The sequence below is a fragment of the Electrona antarctica genome (assembly GCF_951216825.1).
Source record: "Electrona antarctica genome assembly, chromosome: 4".
Classification (NCBI taxonomy): domain Eukaryota; kingdom Metazoa; phylum Chordata; class Actinopteri; order Myctophiformes; family Myctophidae; genus Electrona; species Electrona antarctica.
In genome coordinates, this window is record NC_136809.1 from 1,784,324 (window position 1) to 1,810,261 (window position 25,938).

General features: G+C 45.4%; 2 protein-coding genes across 4 annotated transcripts in view; one reads left to right on the plus strand and one right to left on the minus strand.

Annotated features, from left to right (window-relative positions):
- aplf (aprataxin and PNKP like factor) overlaps positions 1-14,706 on the minus strand; it is a 43,279-nt gene extending 28,573 nt beyond the window's left edge. For 2 of the 3 annotated variants that reach the window (XM_079499078.1, XM_079499077.1), the window contains exons 1-5: positions 14,562-14,706; positions 13,355-13,458; positions 7,438-7,509; positions 6,943-7,112; positions 3,728-3,905 (exon numbers count right to left, since the gene is read on the minus strand). In XM_079499078.1, the coding sequence (XP_079355204.1) occupies positions 3,728-3,905; positions 6,943-7,112; positions 7,438-7,509; positions 13,355-13,447 (513 nt within the window). In that variant the 5' untranslated portion in view covers positions 13,448-13,458; positions 14,562-14,706. Of the gene's footprint in view, positions 1-3,727; positions 3,906-6,839; positions 6,893-6,942; positions 7,113-7,437; positions 7,510-13,354; positions 13,459-14,561 lie in introns of those variants that run through there. The other variant, XM_079499079.1, reaches the window with a different exon arrangement.
- Positions 14,707-15,128: 422 nt separating this feature from the next.
- On the plus strand, positions 15,129-24,554 carry fbxo48 (F-box protein 48). Its single transcript, XM_079499447.1, has 5 exons — positions 15,129-15,246; positions 17,559-17,662; positions 20,040-20,236; positions 22,241-22,358; positions 24,215-24,554. Exons 2-5 carry the CDS (start codon positions 17,597-17,599, stop codon positions 24,374-24,376), a joined length of 543 nt encoding a protein of 180 aa, XP_079355573.1. The 5' UTR covers positions 15,129-15,246; positions 17,559-17,596; the 3' UTR covers positions 24,377-24,554.
- Positions 24,555-25,938: the final 1,384 nt, after the last annotated feature.

Below are 25,938 nucleotides of genomic sequence, written 5' to 3' on the forward strand. Positions count from 1 at the left end.
AACAGCAGATCTTCTGTTTATGAAACGGGAACAGCAGGTCTTCTGTTTATGAAACGGGAACAGCAGGTCTTGTTTATGAAACGGGAACAGCAGGTCTGTTTATGAAACGGGAACAGCAGGTCTGTTTATGAAACGGGAACAGCAGGTCTGTTTATGAAACGGGAACAGCAGGTCTTCTGTTTATGAAACGGGAACAGCAGGTCTTGTTTATGAAACGGGAACAGCAGGTCTGTTTATGAAACGGGAACAGCAGATCTTGTTTATGAAACGGGAACAGCAGGTCTGTTTATGAAACGGGAACAGCAGGTCTGTTTATGAAACGGGAACAGCAGGTCTGTTTATGAAACGGGAACAGCAGGTCTGTTTATGAAACGGGAACAGCAGGTCTGTTTATGAAACGGGAACAGCAGGTCTGTTTATGAAACGGGAACAGCAGATCTTGTTTATGAAACGGGAACAGCAGGTCTGTTTATGAAACGGGAACAGCAGGTCTGTTTATGAAACGGGAACAGCAGGTCTGTTTATGAAACGGGAACAGCAGATCTTGTTTATGAAACGGGAACAGCAGGTCTGTTTATGAAACGGGAACAGCAGGTCTGTTTATGAAACGGGAACAGCAGGTCTGTTTATGAAACGGGAACAGCAGATCTTGTTTATGAAACGGGAACAGCAGGTCTGTTTATGAAACGGGAACAGCAGGTCTGTTTATGAAACGGGAACAGCAGATCTGTTTATGAAACGGGAACAGCAGGTCTGTTTATGAAACGGGAACAGCAGGTCTGTTTATGAAACGGGAACAGCAGATCTGTTTATGAAACGGGAACAGCAGATCTGTTTATGAAACGGGAACAGCAGGTCTGTTTATGAAACGGGAACAGCAGGTCTGTTTATGAAACGGGAACAGCAGGTCTTCTGTTTATGAAACGGGAACAGCAGGTCTGTTTATGAAACGGGAACAGCAGATCTGTTTATGAAACGGGAACAGCAGGTCTGTTTATGAAACGGGAACAGCAGATCTTGTTTATGAAACGGGAACAGCAGGTCTGTTTATGAAACGGGAACAGCAGATCTTGTTTATGAAACGGGAACAGCAGGTCTTCTGTTTATGAAACGGGAACAGCAGGTCTGTTTATGAAACGGGAACAGCAGGTCTTCTGTTTATGAAACGGGAACAGCAGGTCTGTTTATGAAACGGGAACAGCAGGTCTGTTTATGAAACGGGAACAGCAGGTCTGTTTATGAAACGGGAACAGCAGGTCTTCTGTTTATGAAACGGGAACAGCAGATCTTGTTTATGAAACGGGAACAGCAGGTCTTCTGTTTATGAAACGGGAACAGCAGGTCTGTTTATGAAACGGGAACAGCAGGTCTTGTTTATGAAACGGGAACAGCAGGTCTTCTGTTTATGAAACGGGAACAGCAGGTCTGTTTATGAAACGGGAACAGCAGGTCTGTTTATGAAACGGGAACAGCAGGTCTGTTTATGAAACGGGAACAGCAGATCTGTTTATGAAACGGGAACAGCAGGTCTTCTGTTTATGAAACGGGAACAGCAGGTCTGTTTATGAAACGGGAACAGCAGGTCTGTTTATGAAACGGGAACAGCAGGTCTGTTTATGAAACGGGAACAGCAGGTCTGTTTATGAAACGGGAACAGCAGGTCTGTTTATGAAACGGGAACAGCAGGTCTGTTTATGAAACGGGAACAGCAGATCTGTTTATGAAACGGGAACAGCAGGTCTTCTGTTTATGAAACGGGAACAGCAGATCTGTTTATGAAACGGGAACAGCAGGTCTTCTGTTTATGAAACGGGAACAGCAGATCTTGTTTATGAAACGGGAACAGCAGGTCTGTTTATGAAACGGGAACAGCAGGTCTGTTTATGAAACGGGAACAGCAGATCTTCTGTATCGTCATGGTTGAATGTAACTGTCTGGAGGATTAGGAACGTATTGACGATAAACAGTGAGGACAGAAGAGCCAGTTGAGCGCCGCTCACTTCACTGTGATGTGCGAGTGTGATTTTAGTTTAACCCATTCTGGACGTGGAACCCCTTTTGGTGTTTTAAGCATTATGTTATACTTTAGCTGTTGGAAAATAGCAGACCTACAAGCTCGTAGTGCGGCACAGAGTGCCGCGCTACGAGCTTGTAGATCTGCTATTTTTGAAATATGGTGAAAATGTGCGGCAAATCTTTGAATATATATTCTTTCAGAGCCTTCCACCACTCACTATAGGCCTACATGACATATAATATGTCATAGAACATAGAACTTCACGTATCTTGGAAGTAACATCTCAAACACAGTAGACATGGAGAAAGACGTCAATAACAGAGTTGGCAAAGCTGCAGGATGTTCCAACGGCTCCGCAACATTTGGTCGTCTAAAACCATCTCTACGGCCACCAAGCTACGCCTCTATATGTCAGTGGTCATCCCAACAGCGACCTACGCCTGTGAGACGTGGACGAAGACAGCCAACACCACCAACAAGTTGGATGTCTTCCACCGACGATGCCTCAGATCCATCCTGAGGACCTCGTGGAGAGACCACATCACCAATGAGGAGGTGGTGAGAAGGGCAGGGGTAGCACCACTGTATGACATCGTCTCTGACAGGAGGAGGTGGTGAGAAGGGCAGGGGTAGCACCACTGTCTGACATCGTCTCTGACAGGAGGAGGTGGTGAGAAGGGCAGGGGTAGCACCACTGTCTGACATCGTCTCTGACAGGAGGAGGTGGTGAGAAGGGCAGGGGTAGCACCACTGTCTGACATCGTCTCTGACAGGAGGAGGTGGTGAGAAGGGCAGGGGTAGCACCACTGTCTGACATCGTCTCTGACAGGAGGAGGTGGTGAGAAGGGCAGGGGTAGCACCACTGTCTGACATCGTCTCTGACAGGAGGAGGTGGTGAGAAGGGCAGGGGTAGCACCACTGTCTGACATCGTCTCTGACAGGAGGAGGTGGTGAGAAGGGCAGGGGTAGCACCACTGTCTGTCATCGTCTCTGACAGGAGGAGGTGGTGAGAAGGGCAGGGGTAGCACCACTGTCTGACATCGTCTCTGACAGGAGGAGGTGATGAGAAGGGCAGGGGTAGCACCACTGTCTGTCATCGTCTCTGACAGGAGGAGGTGGTGAGAAGGGCAGGGGTAGCACCACTGTCTGACATCGTCGATGAAAGGAGAAGGAGAATGGCTGGACACGTACTCCGACTGCCAAGAGAGAGACCGGCAAGTGTGGCAATGGACTGGATGCCAGAAGGTGGAAAGAGGAAGAGAGGGAGGCCAAAGAAGACCTGCAGACAGACAGCTAAGCAAGACCTAAGCCAGATGGGTGTCAGCTGGCACGGAGCAAGAAGGGTCGCCAGAGACCGGAGCAAATGGAGAGGTCTCGTCGCCCAATGTTCCAATAGGAACGGGAGGAACTAAGTCTAAGTAAGTAAGTCTTTCAGAGCGAACGTTTTTAACTCAAATCTTTGCTTCTGGGGGTGGGGGGAGAGGGGGGGTCCCTGGAACAACATATTTTGAGATGGGGGTCGGCGGCCAATTTCAGACAATTATGGGGGTCCTTGACATGAACAAGTTTGAGAACGACGTAATTAATGTCCCAACAGGAAAACACATCGAACTATTCAATCTAAATCTGAAATTATCTCAACGACAATTTAAGCACCAAATGAAATGACACAGACAACACACAGACAGGCAGACAGACAGACAGCCCTACCACACAGACAGGGAGGGAGACAGGTTGTGTCTGGTCCGCAGAGAGTGAGACGGGTGGTGAGACAGGTTCTTTGTGGTCCTCAGAGAGGGGGACGGGTGGTGAGACAGGTTCTTTGTGGTCCTCAGAGAGTGAGACGGGTGGTTGAGGACCCTCTGGGTCATCCTCCTCCTGGATGCTTCTGTGAAGCATCAGTACATGGATTAGGGATGTCGGGGGTTAACCGGCTAGCCGGTTAGCCGACCGTTAAGAAATATCCGGGTATGCTTATCAGCTTTACGGTTAATTTGCATAATAATAAATGCGTGTTCTGATCTTAAATCCCTTTTATTTTAGATCGTTTTTAGTAATAGTACAACATAAACATTACAGAGACTGTAGTTGTCACTAGGGTTGGGATTCGGAACCGGGTCCATTTCAGACCCGGTTCCGACATTGCGGATCCGGAGCCGGTTCCATCGTTTTTTTATTAACGGTTCCCCAAACGGATCTCATCAGTCGTCATTTAGCTCCGCTGTGTCTGTGCATGCATGCAAGCAGAGCCAAGTTACTGGGGTGACGTCACCCAACCTACGTGAGTGAGTGAGTGAGTGGGGACGCCCACTGTTCTGTGCATTCAGCGACCGGTCGGCGGTCACCGCCGCGGAGCGACTGTGGAGAGGGAAATTACTCTGAGGCTGAGCACGCAAAGTACAATAAATGCGTGCAAAGGTTGTTGCAACTTGTACCAGTTGCAGTTTTGCATCACGTCCACATTGAGGAAACATCTCAAAATAAATATGCCTACACGAGTCCACAACTCACGAGAATAATCTAGGCATCGCGTTTGTGAGCCATGCGGAAAGCCGTGCCTGCACTCCCCGCAACTCCACCACAGCTAGCCGGCGGGGGACGAGGATGATGCAAGGCTCGTTCACTTTCCCCAGGCTAGTAACGTAATAGAAAATAAAAACTACTGTCGTCTACAGAGCTTTTCATTAGGCGTATTGTACAACTGTTGTTAATGGTGTTAATTTAGAATGCCAATGACTCGGCGTCTTTCTGTCTGATATTTTATGAATCACGTTAACTATAGTATAGAGCCAAATCAATTTGTCTGCACTTATAAGCAACTCAACTGCTTCTGATTTGGCTCTAAATTAATCGCGTGGCTGTTGAGAGCCCAGCGTTTAGGTGCATACCTCCATAGATTGATTACTTTATAAACAGTTTGCAGAAAAAAGCACAGGAACGTAGCCTACAGTTCAATACAAGGTCTGCTAGAGGATTTTATAATCCAAGAAAGCACTATGGCTTGTTAGTTGTTTCCATTAGGGTAAGGGGTCCTTCATATTAAATTAATCTGAACATTAAAGACAACATTTGTCACCACAACAATATCATTATTGCAATGTGTACTGTAGGCTATATTTAATATACAGTACAAATTGCAATATACAGTACAAATTGCAACAATGCTATTGTTGTGGTGTCTAGCTGGTGGTGGTGGTGGTGAAGTTTAAATAATAGTGCCACCTCATAATTGTAAAGTGCATTTTCAATAATTGAATTAATGAATTTGTGTTTATTATGTACTAGGTTAGGTTAGTTATAATATAAGCATAATATATGTCAGAAAAAAGGGGGAAAAAAGAATATTAGGATCCGTTAAGGGAACCGTTAGGAACCGGAACTGTTAAGAGGGATCCGGGAAGGATCCGGAACCGTTAAAATCCTAACGAATCCCAACCCTAGTTGTCACTGTACAATACTTTAAAACAGTTGTCTTGCACACATGCCTAAAACTGCTGTTATTTGCGCCGGCCAGCTTGTCACACTCCAGGCTGCATTAACAGCAGCGCTCGGGCGCTGTTTTCTGCCCCCGCAATGTCGTTGTCCCAAAGTTCTCTGTTGTACTTCAAATGGCTAGTTGGCTACAACGGTAGCTTTGCGGTAGTCAATACTTAAGCGAGTGACAGCGAGACGAGATTAACACAACATGTCGACCATATCAATGCAGAGACCTACATTATTAAATCCATTAATGGCCTGGAGGGAGAACATTTACAGCCGCCGCCGCTTCCTCCTCCTCCTCCTCCTCCCGGCTATCAAGTTAGCCATGTGCTATCGATGTTTGAGGGTTTTCTCGTCAGCGAAAAGTCAACAAACAGAACACGGTGACATGCATGCTGATCTTCCTTAATAATAAAAAAAAGGCTTAGCCCATGCGTCCAGTGGCTTTATAGATATAGGCTGCTCAGATCTGGACTGGATTTATTTATGTTTTGGACTAGAACCGGCGGACCTCTGTACTGTAGACGCGCAGATGCATGCATGCAGATGCGATGCGTTGTTTATTGATGATTAAGCCTACAACAATTTATTTATATTGTTAACTGTTGCTTTTTTGTTTGTCTTTTTAAAAGGAGCATAAATAAATGTATACCATTTCGTCTACCAACTTTAATTATGTAGCCTATACATGTATATTACATTTGGGGTAGCCAAAAAAAGAGAAAAAAAATCAACCAATTATCCGTTAATGGTCCCGGTTAATCCTGTCGGCTAACCGGATGGGAAATTATCCGTTACCGACATCCCTAACATGGATTACTAACACTAGTCCTTATACCTTTTCCAATATAACACCACACACACACACACACACACACACACACACACACACACACACACACATTGATGCCCTTGAACAAGGCATCAACCACTACGATGAAATGTGTTCTATGAGCAGGGCCTGGCTGGAAACAAGTTCTTGAGCTTAGCCCAGATACCCTGGGTAAATATAGATTTCATTTCATTTCATTTCATTTCACACACACACACACACACACACACACACACACACACACACACACACACACACACACACACACACACACACACACACACACACACACACACACACACACACACACACACACACACACACACACACACACACACACACACACACACACACACACACGTGCATGTTTATGGGTTAGGTTAGGGTAACAGTACCTAGGACTACGACCAGGACTAGGGGTGTTGTCTGGTCCTCCCACAGCCTCCACTCGGTACATCAGCCTCCCAGAGGTTAGGACTAGGGGTTAGGGGTAGGACTAGGGGTACTGACCTAGGACTAGGGGTGTTGTCTGGTCCTCCCACAGCCTCCACTCGGTACATCAGCCTCCCAGAGGTTAGGACTAGGGGTTAGGGGTAGGACTAGGGGTACTGACCTAGGACTAGGGGTGTTGTCTGGTCCTCCCACAGCCTCCACTCGGTACATCAGCCTCCCAGGCAGGAGAGAGAAGATGTCTCCGTGACGCAGGGAGACCCAGCGCTCTCTCTCTACGGCCCGCGGGGCGTCCTCCAAAGATGGCTGCACGAAGCAAGGGTTCGAGTGAGTCTGGGAGAGAGAGAGAGAGAGAGAGAGAGAAGAACCAAAACAATATGGATGACAGTACAATTATGATCATGTTTTAATTCAGAAAAAGATCGGTTATCGTCCATAACAGCAACCTGAAGAACAACCTACTGGTTCAGTCTAACTGAGAACAACCTACTGGTTCAGTCTAACTGAGAACAACCTACTGGTTCAGTCTAACTGAGAACAACCTACTGGTTCAGTCTAACTGAGAACAACCTACTGGTTCAGTCTAACTGAGAACAACCTACTGGTTCAGTCTAACTGAGAACAACCTACTGGTTCAGTCTAACTGAGAACAACCTACCGGTTTGAGACGAAGCCGTCCGTCCAGGTTCTCCAGAACTCCATGGTTTCTGGACACTCTTTTGTCATTGACCTGACATTTAGAAATATATAGTGTCAGTGTACACATATATAGAAATATAATATATATATATATATATATATATATATATATATATATAGAATGAGAAACATCCACAAGCAAGCACTGACTACCATGAAATGCACCCACTGGTAATCATAATGTATAATATATACTGATGTATAACATGTATGCAATGTGTCAGACAGGCTGCCTATAGCTAGCCTGGGTAAACCCACTCCCCCTGCTGGACAGGGGTTTACCCAGGCTAGCCTATAGCCTGTGTCAGACTATAGCCTGCCTATAGCCTGTGTCAGACTATAGCCTGCCTATAGCCTGTGTCAGACAGGCTGCCTATAGCCTGTGTCAGACAGGCTGCCTATAGCAGCCCAATGTGTCAGACAGGCTGCCTATAGCAGCCCAATGTGTCAGACAGGCTGCCTATAGCAGCCCAATGTGTCAGACAGGCTGCCTATAGCAGCCCAATGTGTCAGACAGGCTGCCTATAGCAGCCCAATGTGTCAGACAGGCTGCCTATAGCCTGTGTCAGACAGGCTGCCTATAGCCTGTGTCAGACAGGCTGCCTATAGCAGCCCAATGTGTCAGACAGGCTGCCTATAGCCTGTGTCAGACAGGCTGCCTATAGCCTGTGTCAGACAGGCTGCCTATAGCAGCCCAATGTGTCAGACAGGCTGCCTATAGCAGCCCAATGTGTCAGACAGGCTGCCTATAGCAGCCCAATGTGTCAGACAGGCTGCCTATAGCCTGTGTCAGACAGGCTGCCTATAGCCTGTGTCAGACAGGCTGCCTATAGCAGCCCAATGTGTCAGACAGGCTGCCTATAGCAGCCTGTCTGCCTCTAGCAGCCCAAACAGAGCAGTATGTATTTGACAAGTTGTTTGCTTTGCTCTTTATTGTCATGCTCTATTGTTAGGCCACTCCTCTATTGTTAGGCCACTCCTCTATTGTTAGGCCACTCCTCTATTGTTAGGCCACTCCTCTATTGTTAGGCCACTCCTCTATTGTTAGGCCACTCCTCTATTGTTAGGCCACTCCTGCTCAGTTTAACCCAAAAAAACCAAAGTACCCAAACCCAAAAATTGTCACGATTTAAAAAAAATAGCAGACCTACAAGCTCGTAGCGCGCCACTCAGCGCTATGAGCTTGTAGATCTGCTATTTTTCAATAGCTAAATTATGTAGAAAAAAGAGAATCCCGCACACTGTCTTCTCTTGTTGAGCTCTATGTCCTTTGTCTTTGTTGTTTTTTTCTTTCTTTTTTGATGTAATCATGTATGGTTGGTGGCAGCATCAATTGGTTGTTTTTTTTTGTATTTTATTTGATGTAATCATGTATGGTTGGTGGCAGCATCAATTAGATGTTTTTTTTAATGATAGGGGCAGGTATAAATAAGATTTATCTTCTTCCTGCTCCTTTTCTTTTCTGTATGGAATATGTAAAAAAATAAATAAGTACAAAGTAAAAATGTATATGATCATGTAAAACCATAACTGAAATGAAATAAATAAATATGAAATGAATGAACTTAGGTTGGTTTTTATTGCAACGTTTCGGTCGTCAGACCTTCATCAGGCATAAAGCAGTACTGACAAACAGTCAGCATAAATACATCTCTGAGATCAGCGGGGGCCAATCAAATGACCCACACCAATCCGTTACCATGGAGAGGGACTGCCCACAGGTGAGTACAGGTGGTATATTTTTTCCATGATAAAAGGAACATTTATAAATATACACAAAATAGAATAAGATAGCTACAATAGAATAAATCAATCAGTATAGTAAAGGGATTAATTACAAAGGGACAGAAAGTACTCTTCTTTTTAAATTGAGTGGTGGGTATGGTGGTGTTGGCAGCAGAATCTGTAGGCCTATTCTTTTCAAAAAAATGTCTCAGTTTGATTTGCCTAAAACATTTGAATAAGTCCACCTTTAAACCAAAAACATTTACCCCACTTGTCGGTACAAAAGAAAGTAATTAATCCCTCTATTAACACGTTTTGTAGAATTGTCGAACAAGACATTATGCAAATGCATGCTAAGCTCACATAATTTGTCCAAAGAAGAAAGGCTAACATTAGAGACTTTAGCAAAGGATAAAGACATTGTTATTAAGCCTGCAGACAAAGGAGGCGCAATTGAAATTCAAGACGCCAGTAAATATAAAAGTGAGATCTGTTCCCAACTGTCTAACACTTTTTTACCGTAAACTTACTTCTGACCCCACTGCTGATTTCCAAAAAGAAATTGTCACTTTCTTGGAAACAGCAAAAGAGAGGGGATGGATCACTAAATCCGAATTTGATTTCTTGCATTGTCAACACCCAATTAGATCTGTTTTTTATACTCTCCCAAAGATACACAAATCCCTTATGAATCCTCCTGGACGCCCTATTGTGGCACAAACGAAATCACTGTTATCTCCTTTATCGGCTTTTGTCGATGTTTTCATTAAACCTTTTGTCCAAGCCTTACCGGCCTATATTAAGGATTCTACTGACTTTATAAATAAACTCTCCTCTGTAACTGACCTTCCTGCTAACACATTTCTGTTGACTCTAGATGTCACTAGCCTCTACACCAATATACCTCACTCTGAGGGTTTAGAGGCCTTAAATCATTTTCTACAAAACCGGGATCAGACTATCAATCCTCCCAATACATTTATTGCTGACCTAGCCACCTGTGTAATGGAGTACAACAATTTCTGCTTTGACAGGGATTTTTATTTGCAAACCTCAGGTGTCAGTATGGGGACTATTTGTGCGCCTAATTATGCCAACCTTTTCATGGGTTATTTTGAGGAGAACTTTGTTTTTAACCCTGATAAGAATGTGTACCTCCCACGAATTCTGAAATATTATAGATTTATTGATGACATTTCTTGTATTTTCCAGGGTAATCTAGATGAGTTAAACAACTTTGTTGAACTACTTAATAGCTTTAAGAGTCACCTGACGTTCACCTGCGAGTCCAGCCCGGAAAAAGTAATTTTTTTGGATATGTGGGTCTATATTGACAATGGTGGCCTATCGACCACCCTTTATAGAAAAGAAACTGACAGGAACACATTATTGCTGGCTAAGAGCGCACACCCCACACCCCTTATACAAGGTTTGCCAAAAAGCCAATTTTATAGACTCCGTAGAATATGCCAGACAACAGAGGATTACATAAATAAATCGTCTGAAATGAAACAACGTTTCATTCAAAGGGGCTATCCGTCAGAATGGGTTGATGCGGGTTTCGAGGCAGCCCTCCAGAAACCACGCTCTGATTTATTAAAAAATAATATTAAACAGGATAAGAACTTCTCAGTCACTTGTATCACTACTCATTCCCCATTTTCTCATCACATCCGATCAGTTTTTAAAAAACACTGGCATCTGCTCCAATTTGATCCGGAACTTTCACGCACTTTCCAATTCCCTCCGCTTTTTGTGAACAAACGTGGGAGAAATATAAGAGATTCTCTCGTTCAAGCTAACTTTGCCAGCAATAAACCAGCGCAACCCACTCAAACCCTACTGAGCCCTATTCCAAATGGCAATTACCCCTGTGGGAACTGCGCTCAATGCAATAACACCAACAAAGCTAAGGTTTTTCGTCACCCACAAACAGGCAAATCCGTCCCTATTAAAAGTGTCATCACATGTGCATCTACCCATGTGATTTATATGCTACATTGCCCCTGTGGTCTTGCATACATTGGCAAGACTACTAGGACGCTAAAAACACATATCAGCGAGCATAAAAGCTCTATTCGCAGAAACGACAGGGATTACCCGGTTGCCGTTCATTTTAATGACATGAAACATGACATATCCACCTTACGCTTTGTTGGCATGGAGATGGTCCCTCTGCCACCCAGAGGCGGAAACCATGACCTTCTCCTTAGGAGACGTGAGGCATATTGGATTTTCACTTGCGACACCTTAGCCCCAAAAGGTTTAAATGATGAATTCTTACTAAATGTGATGTTGTGAATTTTGAGGTTTTCTCACCTCTGGGGTTTTCTGATATTTTATTTATTTCCTGATTTTTTGATATCTTGGTTCTAGTCTATTTGATGTCCCGCTGTCATTGTGTGTGATGTCAATGTTATGTATTTTGAGTACAGACCCTTATACCTGTAATTTATTAGGTCTGACCCCCAGTACATGTATTGGACATTATGCCCTCCAGGGACATGTTTATTTAAATATAATTGTCCAATATTAATTTGTTGCATCAGTCAGTACATTTAAAAAGGTTTTCAATTTCCATTGTATATATTGCCTTTACTATACTGATTGATTTATTCTATTGTAGCTATCTTATTCTATTTTGTGTATATTTATAAATGTTCCTTTTATCATGGAAAAAATATACCACCTGTACTCACCTGTGGGCAGTCCCTCTCCATGGTAACGGATTGGTGTGGGTCATTTGATTGGCCCCCGCTGATCTCAGAGATGTATTTATGCTGACTGTTTGTCAGTACTGCTTTATGCCTGATGAAGGTCTGACGACCGAAACGTTGCAATAAAAACCAACCTAAGTGAAGACAGTGTGCGGGATTCTCTTTTTTCTACCTATCAGTTCCTGTTACCTGACGCACCTGTCCTTGGTAGGTGTGGAGAAGGACTTTTTCGTATAATAGCTAAATTATAACATAATTTAAAACAACAACATAGTTTAAAACACCAAAAGGGGTTCCTGCCCAAAATTGGTTAAATACACGGCCCAGGCTTCCCAATATCAGTATGACCAATCTACATCCATACCCCAGGTAATCTACATCCATACCCCAGGTAATCTACATCCATACCCCAGGTAATCTACATCCATACCCCAGGTAATCTACATCCATACCCCAGGTAACACACCAAGTAATGGTTGGTACTTGTTTTGGGTTTTTTCTGCCTTTATTGATAGGATGAAAGTAGTCTGACAGGAAATGGGGGGGGGGAGACACGCAGCAAACGCCGTCGGGATCGGGAGTCGAACCCGCGGCACGCCGTCAGCCTGGCTCAGCAGCCTCTAGAGGCCCAGACGGTTGAGCTAACCGTCAGCCTGGCTCAGCAGCCTCTAGAGGCCCAGACGGTTGAGCTAACCGTCAGCCTGGCTCAGCAGCCTCTAGAGGCCCAGACGGTTGAGCTAACCGTCAGCCTGGCTCAGCAGCCTCTAGGGGCCCAGACGGTTGAGCTAACCGTCAGCCTGGCTCAGCAGAATCTAGGGGCCCAGACGGTTGAGCTAACCGTCAGCCTGGCTCAGCAGCCTCTAGAGGCCCAGACGGTTGAGCTAACCGTCAGCCTGGCTCAGCAGCCTCTAGAGGCCCAGACGGTTGAGCTAACCGTCAGCCTGGCTCAGCAGCCTCTAGAGGCCCAGACGGTTGAGCTAACCGTCAGCCTGGCTCAGCAGCCTCTAGGGGCCCAGACGGTTGAGCTAACCGTCAGCCTGGCTCAGCAGCCTCTAGGGGCCCAGACGGTTGAGCTAACCGTCAGCCTGGCTCAGCAGCCTCTAGGGGCCCAGACGGTTGAGCTAACCGTCAGCCTGGCTCAGCAGCCTCTAGAGGCCCAGACGGTTGAGCTAACCGTCAGCCTGGCTCAGCAGCCTCTAGGGGCCCAGACGGTTGAGCTAACCGTCAGCCTGGCTCAGCAGCCTCTAGAGGCCCAGACGGTTGAGCTAACCGTCAGCCTGGCTCAGCAGCCTCTAGGGGCCCAGACGGTTGAGCTAACCGTCAGCCTGGCTCAGCAGCCTCTAGAGGCCCAGACGGTTGAGCTAACAGTCAACCTGGCACTCACTCACTCACGCACACACGCACGCACACACAGGTGTGTAAAGACAGACTCACCCCCAGGAAAGGACCTCGTCCAATCACAGTCTGTCCGTCAGGGAGGCTGATCGGAGCCCCGCCCTCTAGAGGAACCAGCTCCAACCACGACATGGCACTGTAGACTGCACGCATGCACACACGCACGCACACACACACACACGCACACACGAACGCACACGCACACACACGAACGCACGCGCACACACACACACACACACACACACACACGCGTATATCAGTGGTTTTCAACCAGTGGTCCTTGAGGGGGTTCCAGGTGGTCCCCAGCTAAATGATGGAGAGTTGGTAACCAAGTGGACCAATTTGGTTTCATTTTACGCCCTCAAGAGTTAAATTATTGTTTACTTAATTGCATTCATTAATTTACTAGAACTATTGTTATTTTGATCAACGTTTGCCTGTTATCTCCCTAATAGTATCAACATCAATACAGCATGGAGCTTTTTGATTGATTGATTTAAATATCTATTAACAGTTTGCAGAATTACAGTACATTTCAAGCACAAACTCAATACAAAGACTGTTAACTGTGAGTGGACGACACCATAAAGCATTACACTTGTTTTAGGGTCCACCTTGTTCAATTCATCAAAACATCTAGAGACGTAAAATAGACACTTCTATATAGACAAAGAACAGAACAGGAATTCATCATAAAGGAGGGAAGGGAAAAGAAACATATACAGTGAGGGGAAAAAAGGGGACAGATGATCCAATTCTTTAGTTTTGGGTCTGAGAGGCTAAATGTCATCAAATGGTGGTCCGTGGCTCAGATGGGTCTGAGAGGCTAAATGTCATCACATGGTGGTCCGTGGCTCAGATGGGTCTGAGAGGCTAAATGTCATCACATGGTGGTCCGTGGCTCAAATGGGTCTGAGAGGCTAAATGTAATTTGAGCCAGCCCAGTACGGACCACCATTTGCTGAATAAATAATGGACCTTATGGAAAAAGGTGGACAACTATACTTTACATCAACACTTAATAACATTTTAGAAATATTTGTATTTTGTAACATTTTGTAATAAATTGCCAATTTGCCAGTTTAGCATCGAGGTGTCCATGACGTCATGCCGTTAATACATAAAGTTATGAACAATAATAATAAATCATAAATTCTGCAGAACTGGACGAGTGTGTAAATGTTACGTAATGCACATGTATGCAGTTATACGTCATAGACAGGGCGTTACGTCACTGTGTTCCTACCTGTGTCAGTGTGCAGCAGAATGCAGGACTTTATTTAGTAAAAAACTTGTGACGAAAATAAAATAAACAACAAACTGTTTGTTTCCCTGCAAACACTTCCTGACTCCACTGAGCATGCGCAGCAGCAGCACATCCTGCCAGTGTTACATCGAAACCGGTGACCTGTGGAGATGTGTGTCTCTTTTATAATAATAATAATAATAATAATAATAATAATAATAATAATAATAATAATAATAATAATAATAATAATAATAATAATAATAATAATAATAATAATAAAACACTATTATTCATAACGTCATGTCTTGTGTATGTTGGACCAACCAGAGCAGTTTTTCTTAAAAAATAAAAACTATATATATTTGAACGGTTTGTTTTTTCATGTGATCATTAAAAAATATTACCTCTGATGCCGTTTTATACATTAGAGCAAAACAATATATAATCTGACAATTTCCCTATGAATGTTTTTCAATGATCTGTAAATAAATGTTTTTTTTCTCCCTTTTTCAAACGGATACAAAAGGACATGACCGAACCGCGCATGCGCAGTACTCCGCGCAGTGACGTCATCGGTGTGTGTAAACAACAAGGAGAGCTTTAAACGCGTCATCATCAGCAGATCTGTCACAACAATAAACACACACATAAATATACCTTTGATCCATCCACGACGAGAGAGGTAAAGATCTATACTGTGTGTGTGTGTGTGTGTGTGTGTGTGTGTGTGTGTGTGTGTGTGTGTGTGTGTGTGTGTGTGTGTGTGTGTGTGTGTGTGTGCGTGTGCGTGCGTGTGTGTGTGTGTGCGCGTGCGTGTGCGTGTGTGTTTGCGTTCGTGCGTGTGTGTGTGTATGGACAGTCGTACAGTACAGTTCAATGCTTCGGTGCAGTACGTATGTAGAGTTCATGGTACGTGGACCGATGTGTGTCAGTCAGGTCTTATGGAGCTTTTCATGGTTTCGTTACTTGTTGTATTGACTTGTGCTTTCGTTTGAAATGTAGCCATTCAATCAATCAATCAATCAATCAAACAAACGTCGCTACCCTAGGGTCCCTGACAGCTTATTCCACCCTCCATAGGATGCATATGTACATACTCTCTGTTCACGGAGAGTGGCGGTGCCGCCTGAGTGTTGGTGAGATGTTTCAAAGATGCATAACACAGCTATAGGAGACCACCGCAACGTGTACCAAATGGCATTAACCACCGATGCCGTTAAGTATTTTTAATTGAAGTTTTGGCTTCTCTGAAATTCTCACTTCCTCACATCCCATGTCCCGCCTCCCACGACACAACAGCATTATAAACATCCTGCATGCACGCGGTCGGCCAATCAGAGGCAGTAACTGGGATGTGCAGCTAGCCAGTCGCCGCTCGGGAGGCGGTACAATGGGAAGTCAACAAGGAAGTCAAGGAAGAGAGAGGAGAGAGAAGTTCAGCGAAGCAAAACTTCAAAAAAAGATTAAAAATACTTACCGGCGGCCTGGGCCATGGCTCAGTGGTCCAGGCACCTTGGCTGGTAATCCAGTCTGGCAGTGTGCCGCAGGTTCGACTCCCGATCCCGACGGCCTTTACTGCATGTCACCCCCCCCCCCATCTCTCTTCCCATTTCCTGTCAGTCTACTGTCTGTCCCTCCATAAAATATATGAAATAAAGGCGAAAGCCACAAAAAAAACTAAACCTAACGGCATCTGCGGTTAATGCCATTTGGTACACGTTGCGGCCCCGGCTCCCCCAGAGTTAGTGTCGAAGTGTCCTTGAGCAAGACTCTGAACCCCTAATTGCTCCTGATGTGCAGGTTGGTGCCTTGCATGGTGGAGTTAGCTGCTTTAGCAGACAGTATGAGAGGGGGAGGTGGTGGAGTTAGCTGCTTTATAGCAGACAGTATGAGAGAGGGAGAGAGGTGGTGGAGTTAGCTGCTTTAGCAGACAGTTTGAGAGGGGGAGAGGTGGTGGAGTTAGCTGCTTTAGCAGACAGTTTGAGAGGGGGAGAGGTGGTGGAGTTAGCTGTTTTAGCAGACAGTATGAGAGAGGGAGAGAGGTGGTGGAGTTAGCTGCTTTAGCAGACAGTTTGAGAGGGGGAGAGGTGGTGGAGTTAGCTGCTTTAGCAGACAGTATGAGAGAGGGAGAGAGGTGGTGGAGTTAGCTGCTTTAGCAGACAGTTTGAGAGAGGGAGAGGTGGTGGAGTTAGCTGCTTTAGCAGACAGTATGAGAGAGGGAGAGAGGTGGTGGAGTTAGCTGCTTTAGCAGACAGTTTGAGAGAGGGAGAGAGGTGGTGGAGTTAGCTGCTTTAGCAGACAGTATGAGAGAGGGAGAGAGGTGGTGGAGTTAGCTGCTTTAGCAGACAGTTTGAGAGAGGGAGAGAGGTGGTGGAGTTAGCTGCTTTAGCAGACAGTTTGAGAGGGGGAGAGAGGTGGTGGAGTTAGCTGCTTTAGCAGACAGTATGAGAGAGGGAGAGAGGTGGTGGAGTTAGCTGCTTTAGCAGACAGTTTGAGAGAGGGAGAGAGGTGGTGGAGTTAGCTGCTTTAGCAGACAGTTTGAGAGAGGGAGAGGTGGTGGAGTTAGCTGCTTTAGCAGACAGTTTGAGAGAGGGAGAGAGGTGGTGGAGTTAGCTGCTTTAGCAGACAGTATGAGAGAGGGAGAGAGGTGGTGGAGTTAGCTGCTTTAGCAGACAGTTTGAGAGGGAGAGAGGTGGTGGAGTTAGCTGCTTTAGCAGACAGTATGAGAGAGGGAGAGAGGTGGTGGAGTTAGCTGCTTTAGCAGACAGTATGAGAGAGGGAGAGAGGTGGTGGAGTTAGCTGCTTTAGCAGACAGTTTGAGAGAGGGAGAGAGGTGGTGGAGTTAGCTGCTTTAGCAGACAGTTCAAACCCCAGAGTTATTGCTCCTGGTGTGCTGGTTGGTGCCTTGCATGGTTTCCTCCGCCTCGGTGAATGTAATATATGTAAAGGTGTGTGAATGGGTGAAAGTAATACAATTGTATTTCCTTCCCCCAGGTGGTGCTGTCTCCCCGTGGGACGGTGTGTGTGCTGCTATGCAGCACCAGAGGAACCCAAACTATGTTTATTACATCTACGAGAGGAGAAGTCGTCCACTAAAGGTTTATAATAATTGTAAAATATATATATATATATATAAAATATATATATATATTTATATACAGATAGCTTCTCTCATAGCACATCATAGTACATATGTATAGCATAGTATAGTATATATGTATAGTTAATATGTATAGTGTCATTATATAGATATGTTCTAGTTACGTTCTTAGCTTACGCATGTTTCTTGATAAATGCATTTTATATATGTGATGTATTCCCATACTTTTGTTCTTGCCTAATGTAAATCGCTCTGGATTAAGAGCGTCTGCTAAATGCCTAAATTGTAAATTGTAAATTGTATGCACATCCAGGTGGGGGAGGTGCTGGTAGGCAAGGTATAAATGCAGGCCAAAGAGAACTTCCCCAGGGAAAAGGAAGGGACGCACACTCCAGAGACTCAGGACAAGATTAGTTTTGGCTTCGTCACCTGACGAAGCCAAACGGCGAAACGCGTCGTGCAATAAAGAAATGAAGCATAACTAATCTTGTCCTGAGTCTCTGGAGTGTGCGGTCCCTTTCTTTTCCCTGGGGAAGTTCTCTTTGGCCTTATATATATATATATATATATATATATATATAAAAAACAATGTTTATTTCATCTACGAGAGCAGAAGTCATCCTAAGTTGTACTTAGGACCACCAGGGGTCCTTGAGGGGGTTCCAGGTGGTCCCCATGCAGCTAAATGATGAAGAGTTGGTAACCAAGTAAAATGAGTTAAATTAGTGTTAAACATCTGCATTACTTAATTTACAAGATGTCCACACAATTAGAGAATGTAGAACATTTATTCAGTTATTTTGATCAACGTTTGCCTGTTATCTCTCCTAATGGTACCAACATCAATACAGCATGGAAATGTGGACTAAACCTTATCCAACAACAACATATTCTTTAGTTTGGGGTCTGAGAGGCTAAATGTCATCGGATGGTGGTCTGTGGCTCAGATGGGTCTGAGAGGCTAAATGTCATCAGATGGTGGTCCGTGGCTCAAATGGGTCTGAGAGGCTAAATGTCATCAGATGGTGGTCCGTGGCTCAAATGGGTCTGAGAGGCTAAATGTCATCAGATGGTGGTCCGTGGCTCAAATGGGTCTGAGAGGCTAAATGTCATCAGATGGTGGTCCGTGGCTCAAATGGGTCTGAGAGGCTAAATGTCATCAGATGGTGGTCCGTGGCTCAAATGGGTCTGAGAGGCTAAATGTCATCAGATGGTGGTCCGTGGCTCAAATGGGTCTGAGAGGCTAAATGTCATCAGATGGTGGTCCGTGGCTCAAATGGGTCTGAGAGGCTAAATGTCATCAGATGGTGGTCCGTGGCTCAAATGGGTCTGAGAGGCTAAATGTCATCAGATGGTGGTCCGTGGCTCAAATGGGTCTGAGAGGCTAAATGTCATCAGATGGTGGTCTGTGGCTCAAATGGGTCTGAGAGGCTAAATGTCATCAGATGGTGGTCCGTGGCTCAAATGGGTCTGAGAGGCTAAATGTCATCAGATGGTGGTCTGTGGCTCAAATGGGTCTGAGAGGCTAAATGTCATCAGATGGTGGTCCGTGGCTCAAATGGGTCTGAGAGGCTAAATGTCATCAGATGGTGGTCCGTGGCTCAGATGGGTCTGAGAGGCTAAATGTCATCAGATGGTGGTCCGTGGCTCAAATGGGTCTGAGAGGCTAAATGTCATCAGATGGTGGTCCGTGGCTCAGATGGGTCTGAGAGGCTAAATGTCATCAGATGGTGGTCTGTGGCTCAAATGGGTCTGAGAGGCTAAATGTCATCAGATGGTGGTCTGTGGCTCAGATGGGTCTGAGAGGCTAAATGTCATCAGATGGTGGTCTGTGGCTCAAGTGGGTCTGAGAGGCTAAATGTCATCAGATGGTGGTCTGTGGCTCAGATGGGTCTGAGAGGCTAAATGTCATCAGATGGTGGTCTGTGGCTCAGATGGGTCTGAGAGGCTAAATGTCATCAGATGGTGGTCTGTGGCTCAAGTGGGTCTGAGAGGCTAAATGTCATCAGATGGTGGTCCGTGGCTCAAATGGGTCTGAGAGGCTAAATGTCATCAGATGGTGGTCCATGGCTCAAATGGGTCTGAGAGGCTAAATGTCATCAGATGGTGGTCTGTGGCTCAGATGGGTCTGAGAGGCTAAATGTCATCAGATGGTGGTCCGTGGCTCAAATGGGTCTGAGAGGCTAAATGTCATCAGATGGTGGTCCGTGGCTCAAATGGGTCTGAGAGGCTAAATGTCATCAGATGGTGGTCCGTGGCTCAGATGGGTCTGAGAGGCTAAATGTCATCAGATGGTGGTCCGTGGCTCAAATGCCCAATAAATAAAGGACCTTGATGTGAAAAGGGAAACGTAATGCTTCTCGCCTGTTCCACAGTCATCCGCTGAAAGGTCATCTACCTCCCGTACCCTCTTGACCTCTGCTGAAGGGTCATCGTCCTCCGGTGACCTCTTGACCTCGGCCGGACGGTCACCGTGGTCCAACTTCGCAGAGAGGCTGCCTCCGGAGATGAGCGTGAGGATATTCAGTGAGCTGGACACTCAGAGCCTGGTCAGCGCTGCACTGACCTGCAGGTAAGACTGGGCCTCGTGTGGCGTTGCCAGACTGTTGCCTCTCGCATACAGTCTGGAGCAACGAAGCTCTGATCACGAGTAAAATATAAATGCTTCCGTCATACAGTTTGGAGCAACGAAGCTCTGATCACGAGTAAAATATAAATGCTTCCGTCATACAGTCTGGAGCAACGGAAGCTCTGATCACGAGTAAAATATAAATGCTTCCGTCATACAGTCTGGAGCAACGAAGCTCTGATCACGAGTCAAATATAAATGCTTCCGTCGTACAGTCTGGAGCAACTGAAGCTCTGATGACGAGTAAAATATAAATGCTTCCGTCATACAGTCGGGAGCAACGGAAGCTCTGATCACGAGTAAAATATAAATGCTTCCGTCATACAGTCTGGAGCAACGGAAGCTCTGATCACGGGTAAAATATAAATGCTTCCGTCATACAGTCTGGAGCAACGGAAGCTCTGATCATGAGTAAAATATAAATGCTTCCGTCGTACAGTCTGGAGCAACGGAAGCTCTGATCATGAGTAAAATATAAATGCTTCCGTCATACAGTCTGGAGCAACGGAAGCTCTGATCATGAGTAAAATATAAACGCTTCCGTCTTACAGTCTGGAGCGACGGAAGCTCTGATCATGAGTAAAATATAAATGCTTCCGTCGTACAGTCTGGAGCAACGGAAGCTCTGATCATGAGTAAAATATAAATGCTTCCGTCATACAGTCTGGAGCAACGGAAGCTCTGATCACGAGTAAAATATAAATGCTTCCGTCATACAGTCTGGAGCAACGGAAGCTCTGATCACGAGTAAAATATAAATGCTTCCGTCATACAGTCTGGAGCGACGGAAGCTCTGATCATGAGTAAAATATAAATGCTTCCGTCATACAGTCTGGAGCAACGGAAGCTCTGATCATGAGTAAAATATAAACGCTTCCGTCATAGAGTCTGGAGCGACGGAAGCTCTGATCATGAGTAAAATATAAATGCTTCCGTCGTACAGTCTGGAGCGACGGAAGCTCTGATCATGAGTAAAATATAAATGCTTCCGTCATACAGTCTGGAGCGACGGAAGCTCTGATCATGAGTAAAATATAAATCCTTCCGTCGTACAGTCTGGAGCGACGGAAGCTCTGATCATGAGTAAAATATAAATGCTTCCGTCGTACAGTCTGGAGCAACGGAAGCTCTGATCATGAGTAAAATATAAATGCTTCCGTCATACAGTCTGGAGCAACGGAAGCTCTGATCATGAGTAAAATATAAATGCTTCCGTCATACAGTCTGGAGCGACGGAAGCTCTGATCATGAGTAAAATATAAATCCTTCCGTCGTACAGTCTGGAGCGACGGAAGCTCTGATCATGAGTAAAATATAAATGCTTCCGTCATACAGTCTGGAGCAACGGAAGCTCTGATCATGAGTAAAATATAAATCCTTCCGTCGTACAGTCTGGAGCAACGGAAGCTCTGATCATGAGTAAAATATAAATGCTTCCGTCATACAGTCTGGAGCAACGGAAAATCTGATCACGAGTAAAATATAAATGCTTCTGTCATACAGTCTGGAGCGACGGAAGCTCTGATCATGAGTAAAATATAAATGCTTCCGCCATACAGTCTGGAGCAACGGAAAATCTGATCACGAGTAAAATATAAATGCTTCCGTTATACAGTCTGGAGCAACGTAAGCTCTGATCATGAGTAAAATATAAATGCTTCCGTCGTACAGTCTGGAGCAACGGAAGCTCTGATCATGAGTAAAATATAAATGCTTCCGTCGTACAGTCTGGAGCAACGGAAGCTCCAGACTGCTCCAAGACAGGGTGATATGGTGACACATATCTGACCTGCAGGGTGATATGGTGACACATATCTGACCTGCAGGGTGATATGGTGGTACATATCTGACCTGCAGGGTGATATGGTGGTACATATCTGACCTGCAGGGTGATATGGTGATACATATCTGACGTATCCCCCCCCCCCCCCCCCCCCCTATCTGCAGGCTGTGGAACCGTCTGGTCCAGGAGGTGGACGCTCTGTGGAAAAAGCCGTGTCTCTCTGTCAGGACCTTCTGTCAGAGAGAGGTGGACCGCGACAGGACAGACGGACTGTCCTGGAAGGTGAGTAGACCACTTTATACCCAATCTGTCCTGGAAGGTGAGTAGACCACTTTATACCCAACCTTAATCCGGTCGTTTTAACGCACCCCTCACCAACCTTAATCCGGTCGTTTTAACACACCCCTCACCAACCTTAATCCGGTCGTTTTAACACACCCCTCACCAACCTTAATCCGGTCGTTTTAACACACCCCTCACCAACCTTAATCCGGTCGTTTTAACACACCCCTCACCAACCTTAATCCGGTCGTTTTAACACACCCCTCACCAACCTTAATCCGGTCGTTTTAACGCACCCCTCACCAACCTTAATCCGGTCGTTTTAACGCACCCCTCACCAACCTTAATCCGGTCGTTTTAACGCACCCCTCACCAACCTTAATCCGGTCGTTTTAACGCACCCCTCACCAACCTTAATCCGGTCGTTTTAACGCACCCCTCACCAACCTTAATCCGGTCGTTTTAACGCACCCCTCACCAACCTTAATCCGGTCGTTTTAACGCACCCCTCACCAACCTTAATCCGGTCGTTTTAACGCACCCCTCACCAACCTTAATCCGGTCGTTTTAACGCACCCCTCACCAACCTTAATCCGGTCGTTTTAACGCACCCCTCACCAACCTTAATCCGGTCGTTTTAACGCACCACTCACCAACCTTAATCCGGTCGTTTTAACACACCCCTCACCAACCTTAATCCGGTCGTTTTAACGCACCCCTCACCAACCTTAATCCGGTCGTTTTAACACACCCCTCACCAACCTTAATCCGGTCGTTTTAACGCACCCCTCACCAACCTTAATCCGGTCATTTTAACGCACCCCTCACCAACCTTAATCCGGTCGTTTTAACGCACCCCTCACCAACCTTAATCCGGTCGTTTTAACGCACCCCTCACCAACCTTAATCCGGTCGTTTTAACGCACCCCTCACCAACCTTAATCCGGTCGTTTTAACGCACCCCTCACCAACCTTAATCCGGTCGTTTTAACACACCCCTCACCAACCTTAATCCGGTCGTTTTAACACACCCCTCACCAACCTTAATCCGGTCGTTTTAACGCACCCCTCACCAACCTTAATCCGGTCGTTTTAACACACCCCTCACCAACCTTAATCCGGTCGTTTTAATGCACCCCTCACCAACCTTAATCCGGTCGTTTTAATGCACCCCTCACCAACCTTAATCCGGTCGTTTTAACACACCCCTCACCAACCCTAATCCGGTCGTTTTAACACACCCCTCACCAACCTTAATCCGGTCGTTTTAACGCACCCCTCACCAACCTTAATCCGGTCGTTTTAACGCACCCCTCACCAACCTTAATCCGGTCGTTTTAATGCACCCCTCACCAACCTTAATCCGGTCGTTTTAACGCACCCATCACCAACCTTAATCCGGTCGTCTCACCAACCTTAATCCGGTCGTTTTAACGCACCCCTCACCAACCTTAATCCGGTCGTTTTAACGCACCCCTCACCAACCTTAATCCGGTCGTTTTAACGCACCCCTCACCAACCTTAATCCGGTCGTTTTAATGCACCCCTCACCAACCTTAATCCGGTCGTTTTAACGCACCCATCACCAACCTTAATCCGGTCGTCTCACCAACCTTAATCCGGTCGTTTTAACGCACCCCTCACCAACCTTAATCCGGTCGTTTTAACGCACCCCTCACCAACCTTAATCCGGTCGTTTTAACGCACCCCTCACCAACCTTAATCCGGTCGTTTTACCGCACCCCTCACCAACCTTAATCCGGTCGTTTTAACGCACCCCTCACCAACCTTAATCCGGTCGTGTTAACGCTGTTTAGGAACCCTGAAGGTTTAATTCACACCTGTTCGTTGACCAGGTGACCTTGGTGAGGAACTATCAGCGGAGCTTCCTGAAGAGGGATTGGCTGAGAGGTCGCTATAGCAACGTGATGTCAGCAGACGAGCTGCGCGACAGGAAGTGGTGTCCTCTGGACCTGGAAACCTGGGGGGAGATCTTGGAGGCGGAGCTAGAGAGATAAACACTTTATATAGGCGGAGCTAAGCAACTACAAGCTAACGGCTGTCGCTACAAGCTAATGGCTGTAGCTACAAGCTAACGGCTGTCGCTACAAGCTAACGGCTGTCGTTACAATCTAACGGTTGTAGCTACAAGCTAACGGCTGTAGCTACAAGCTAACGGCTGTCACTACAAGCTAACGGCTGTCGTTACAAGCTAACGGCTGTCATTACAAGCTAACGGCTGTCGCTACAAGCTAACGGCTGTCGTTACAAGCTAACGGCTGTCGCTACAAGCTAACGGCTGTAGCTACAAGCTAACGGATGTCGCTACAAGCTAACGGCTGTCGCTACAAGCTAACGGCTGTCGTTACAAGCTAACGGCTGTAGCTACATTGAGGCATTGTTTGACTGTAGGTCAGTTCCTGATGGCAAGCGACACAATTAGCGAGTATAACTTTGTATTTTATTGTGAATTGATTCCTTTAAGCACTACGTTTTGATTGATATACTATCCTTAATATATTTTATACTTTTATTGTGATATGCATGTAACTATACTGCCCTACAAAGCCAAAGTGCAGTAACTACAGGGAAAACAACCTGTTTAATGGTTTTAAAAGTATTTCAACTGCTCAGAGATATCGGTAATGTAATAAGTGATATTACACTAAGTGTATAATCTGTTCTTGAGGTACTTTTTGTATCCCCCCCCCAAAAAAAGAAATCACTAAGGCCTGACTCACACCTTCGCAACAGATTGATGTATAGCTGATGCATGAGACTTATTGACTGATGCAAGCTCACAATGCATTTCCAATGGGAGTCACATGGTTTGACACAACATTTGTGTTGTATGAGGGGGTGGGGGGCAGTCGAAACACAGCCGAAAGCCGTACAACACAAATGTTGTGTCAAACCATGTGACTTCCATTGGAAATGCATTGGGGCAAGATGTAAACAAACCCTTTTTTGATTGATTGATTGAAATATTTATTAACAGTTTGCAGAATTACAGTACATTTCAAGCACAAACTCAATACAAAGGCTGTTAACTGTGAGTGGACAACCCAATTAAGCATTACACTTGTTTACAAGAGGGTCCACCATGTTCAATTCATCAAAATTGTACCCTTTGTATACATCTAGCATGCATCAATGTTGTATGCTAGATGGAAATGTGTGAGTCAGGCCTAAGTCTAATTTGACCTTTGGGATACACAGTGGTGTAAAGCAGTGTTTCCCAACCTTTTTTGTCCCAGGGCACACTTTGCATAGCCTAAAAATCTCGGGGCACACCTAGATATACGGCGTATATATATAGGCCTATATACATACATACGTATGTGTTACTGTGTATGTATGTATATATATATTATATATATATATATATATATATATATATATATATATAATTTGATACCAAACCCATTATACTTTTGATTTTATCTTCCCGGAGTAAAACGTATTTGATACTCAACCCAATATACTTTTAAAAACACACATGACAGCACTCGCCAGAGAAAGAAAAGGACAAGAGACAGTGCCTCAGTTTCACCAATTTATTTTTGAAAACTTATATACA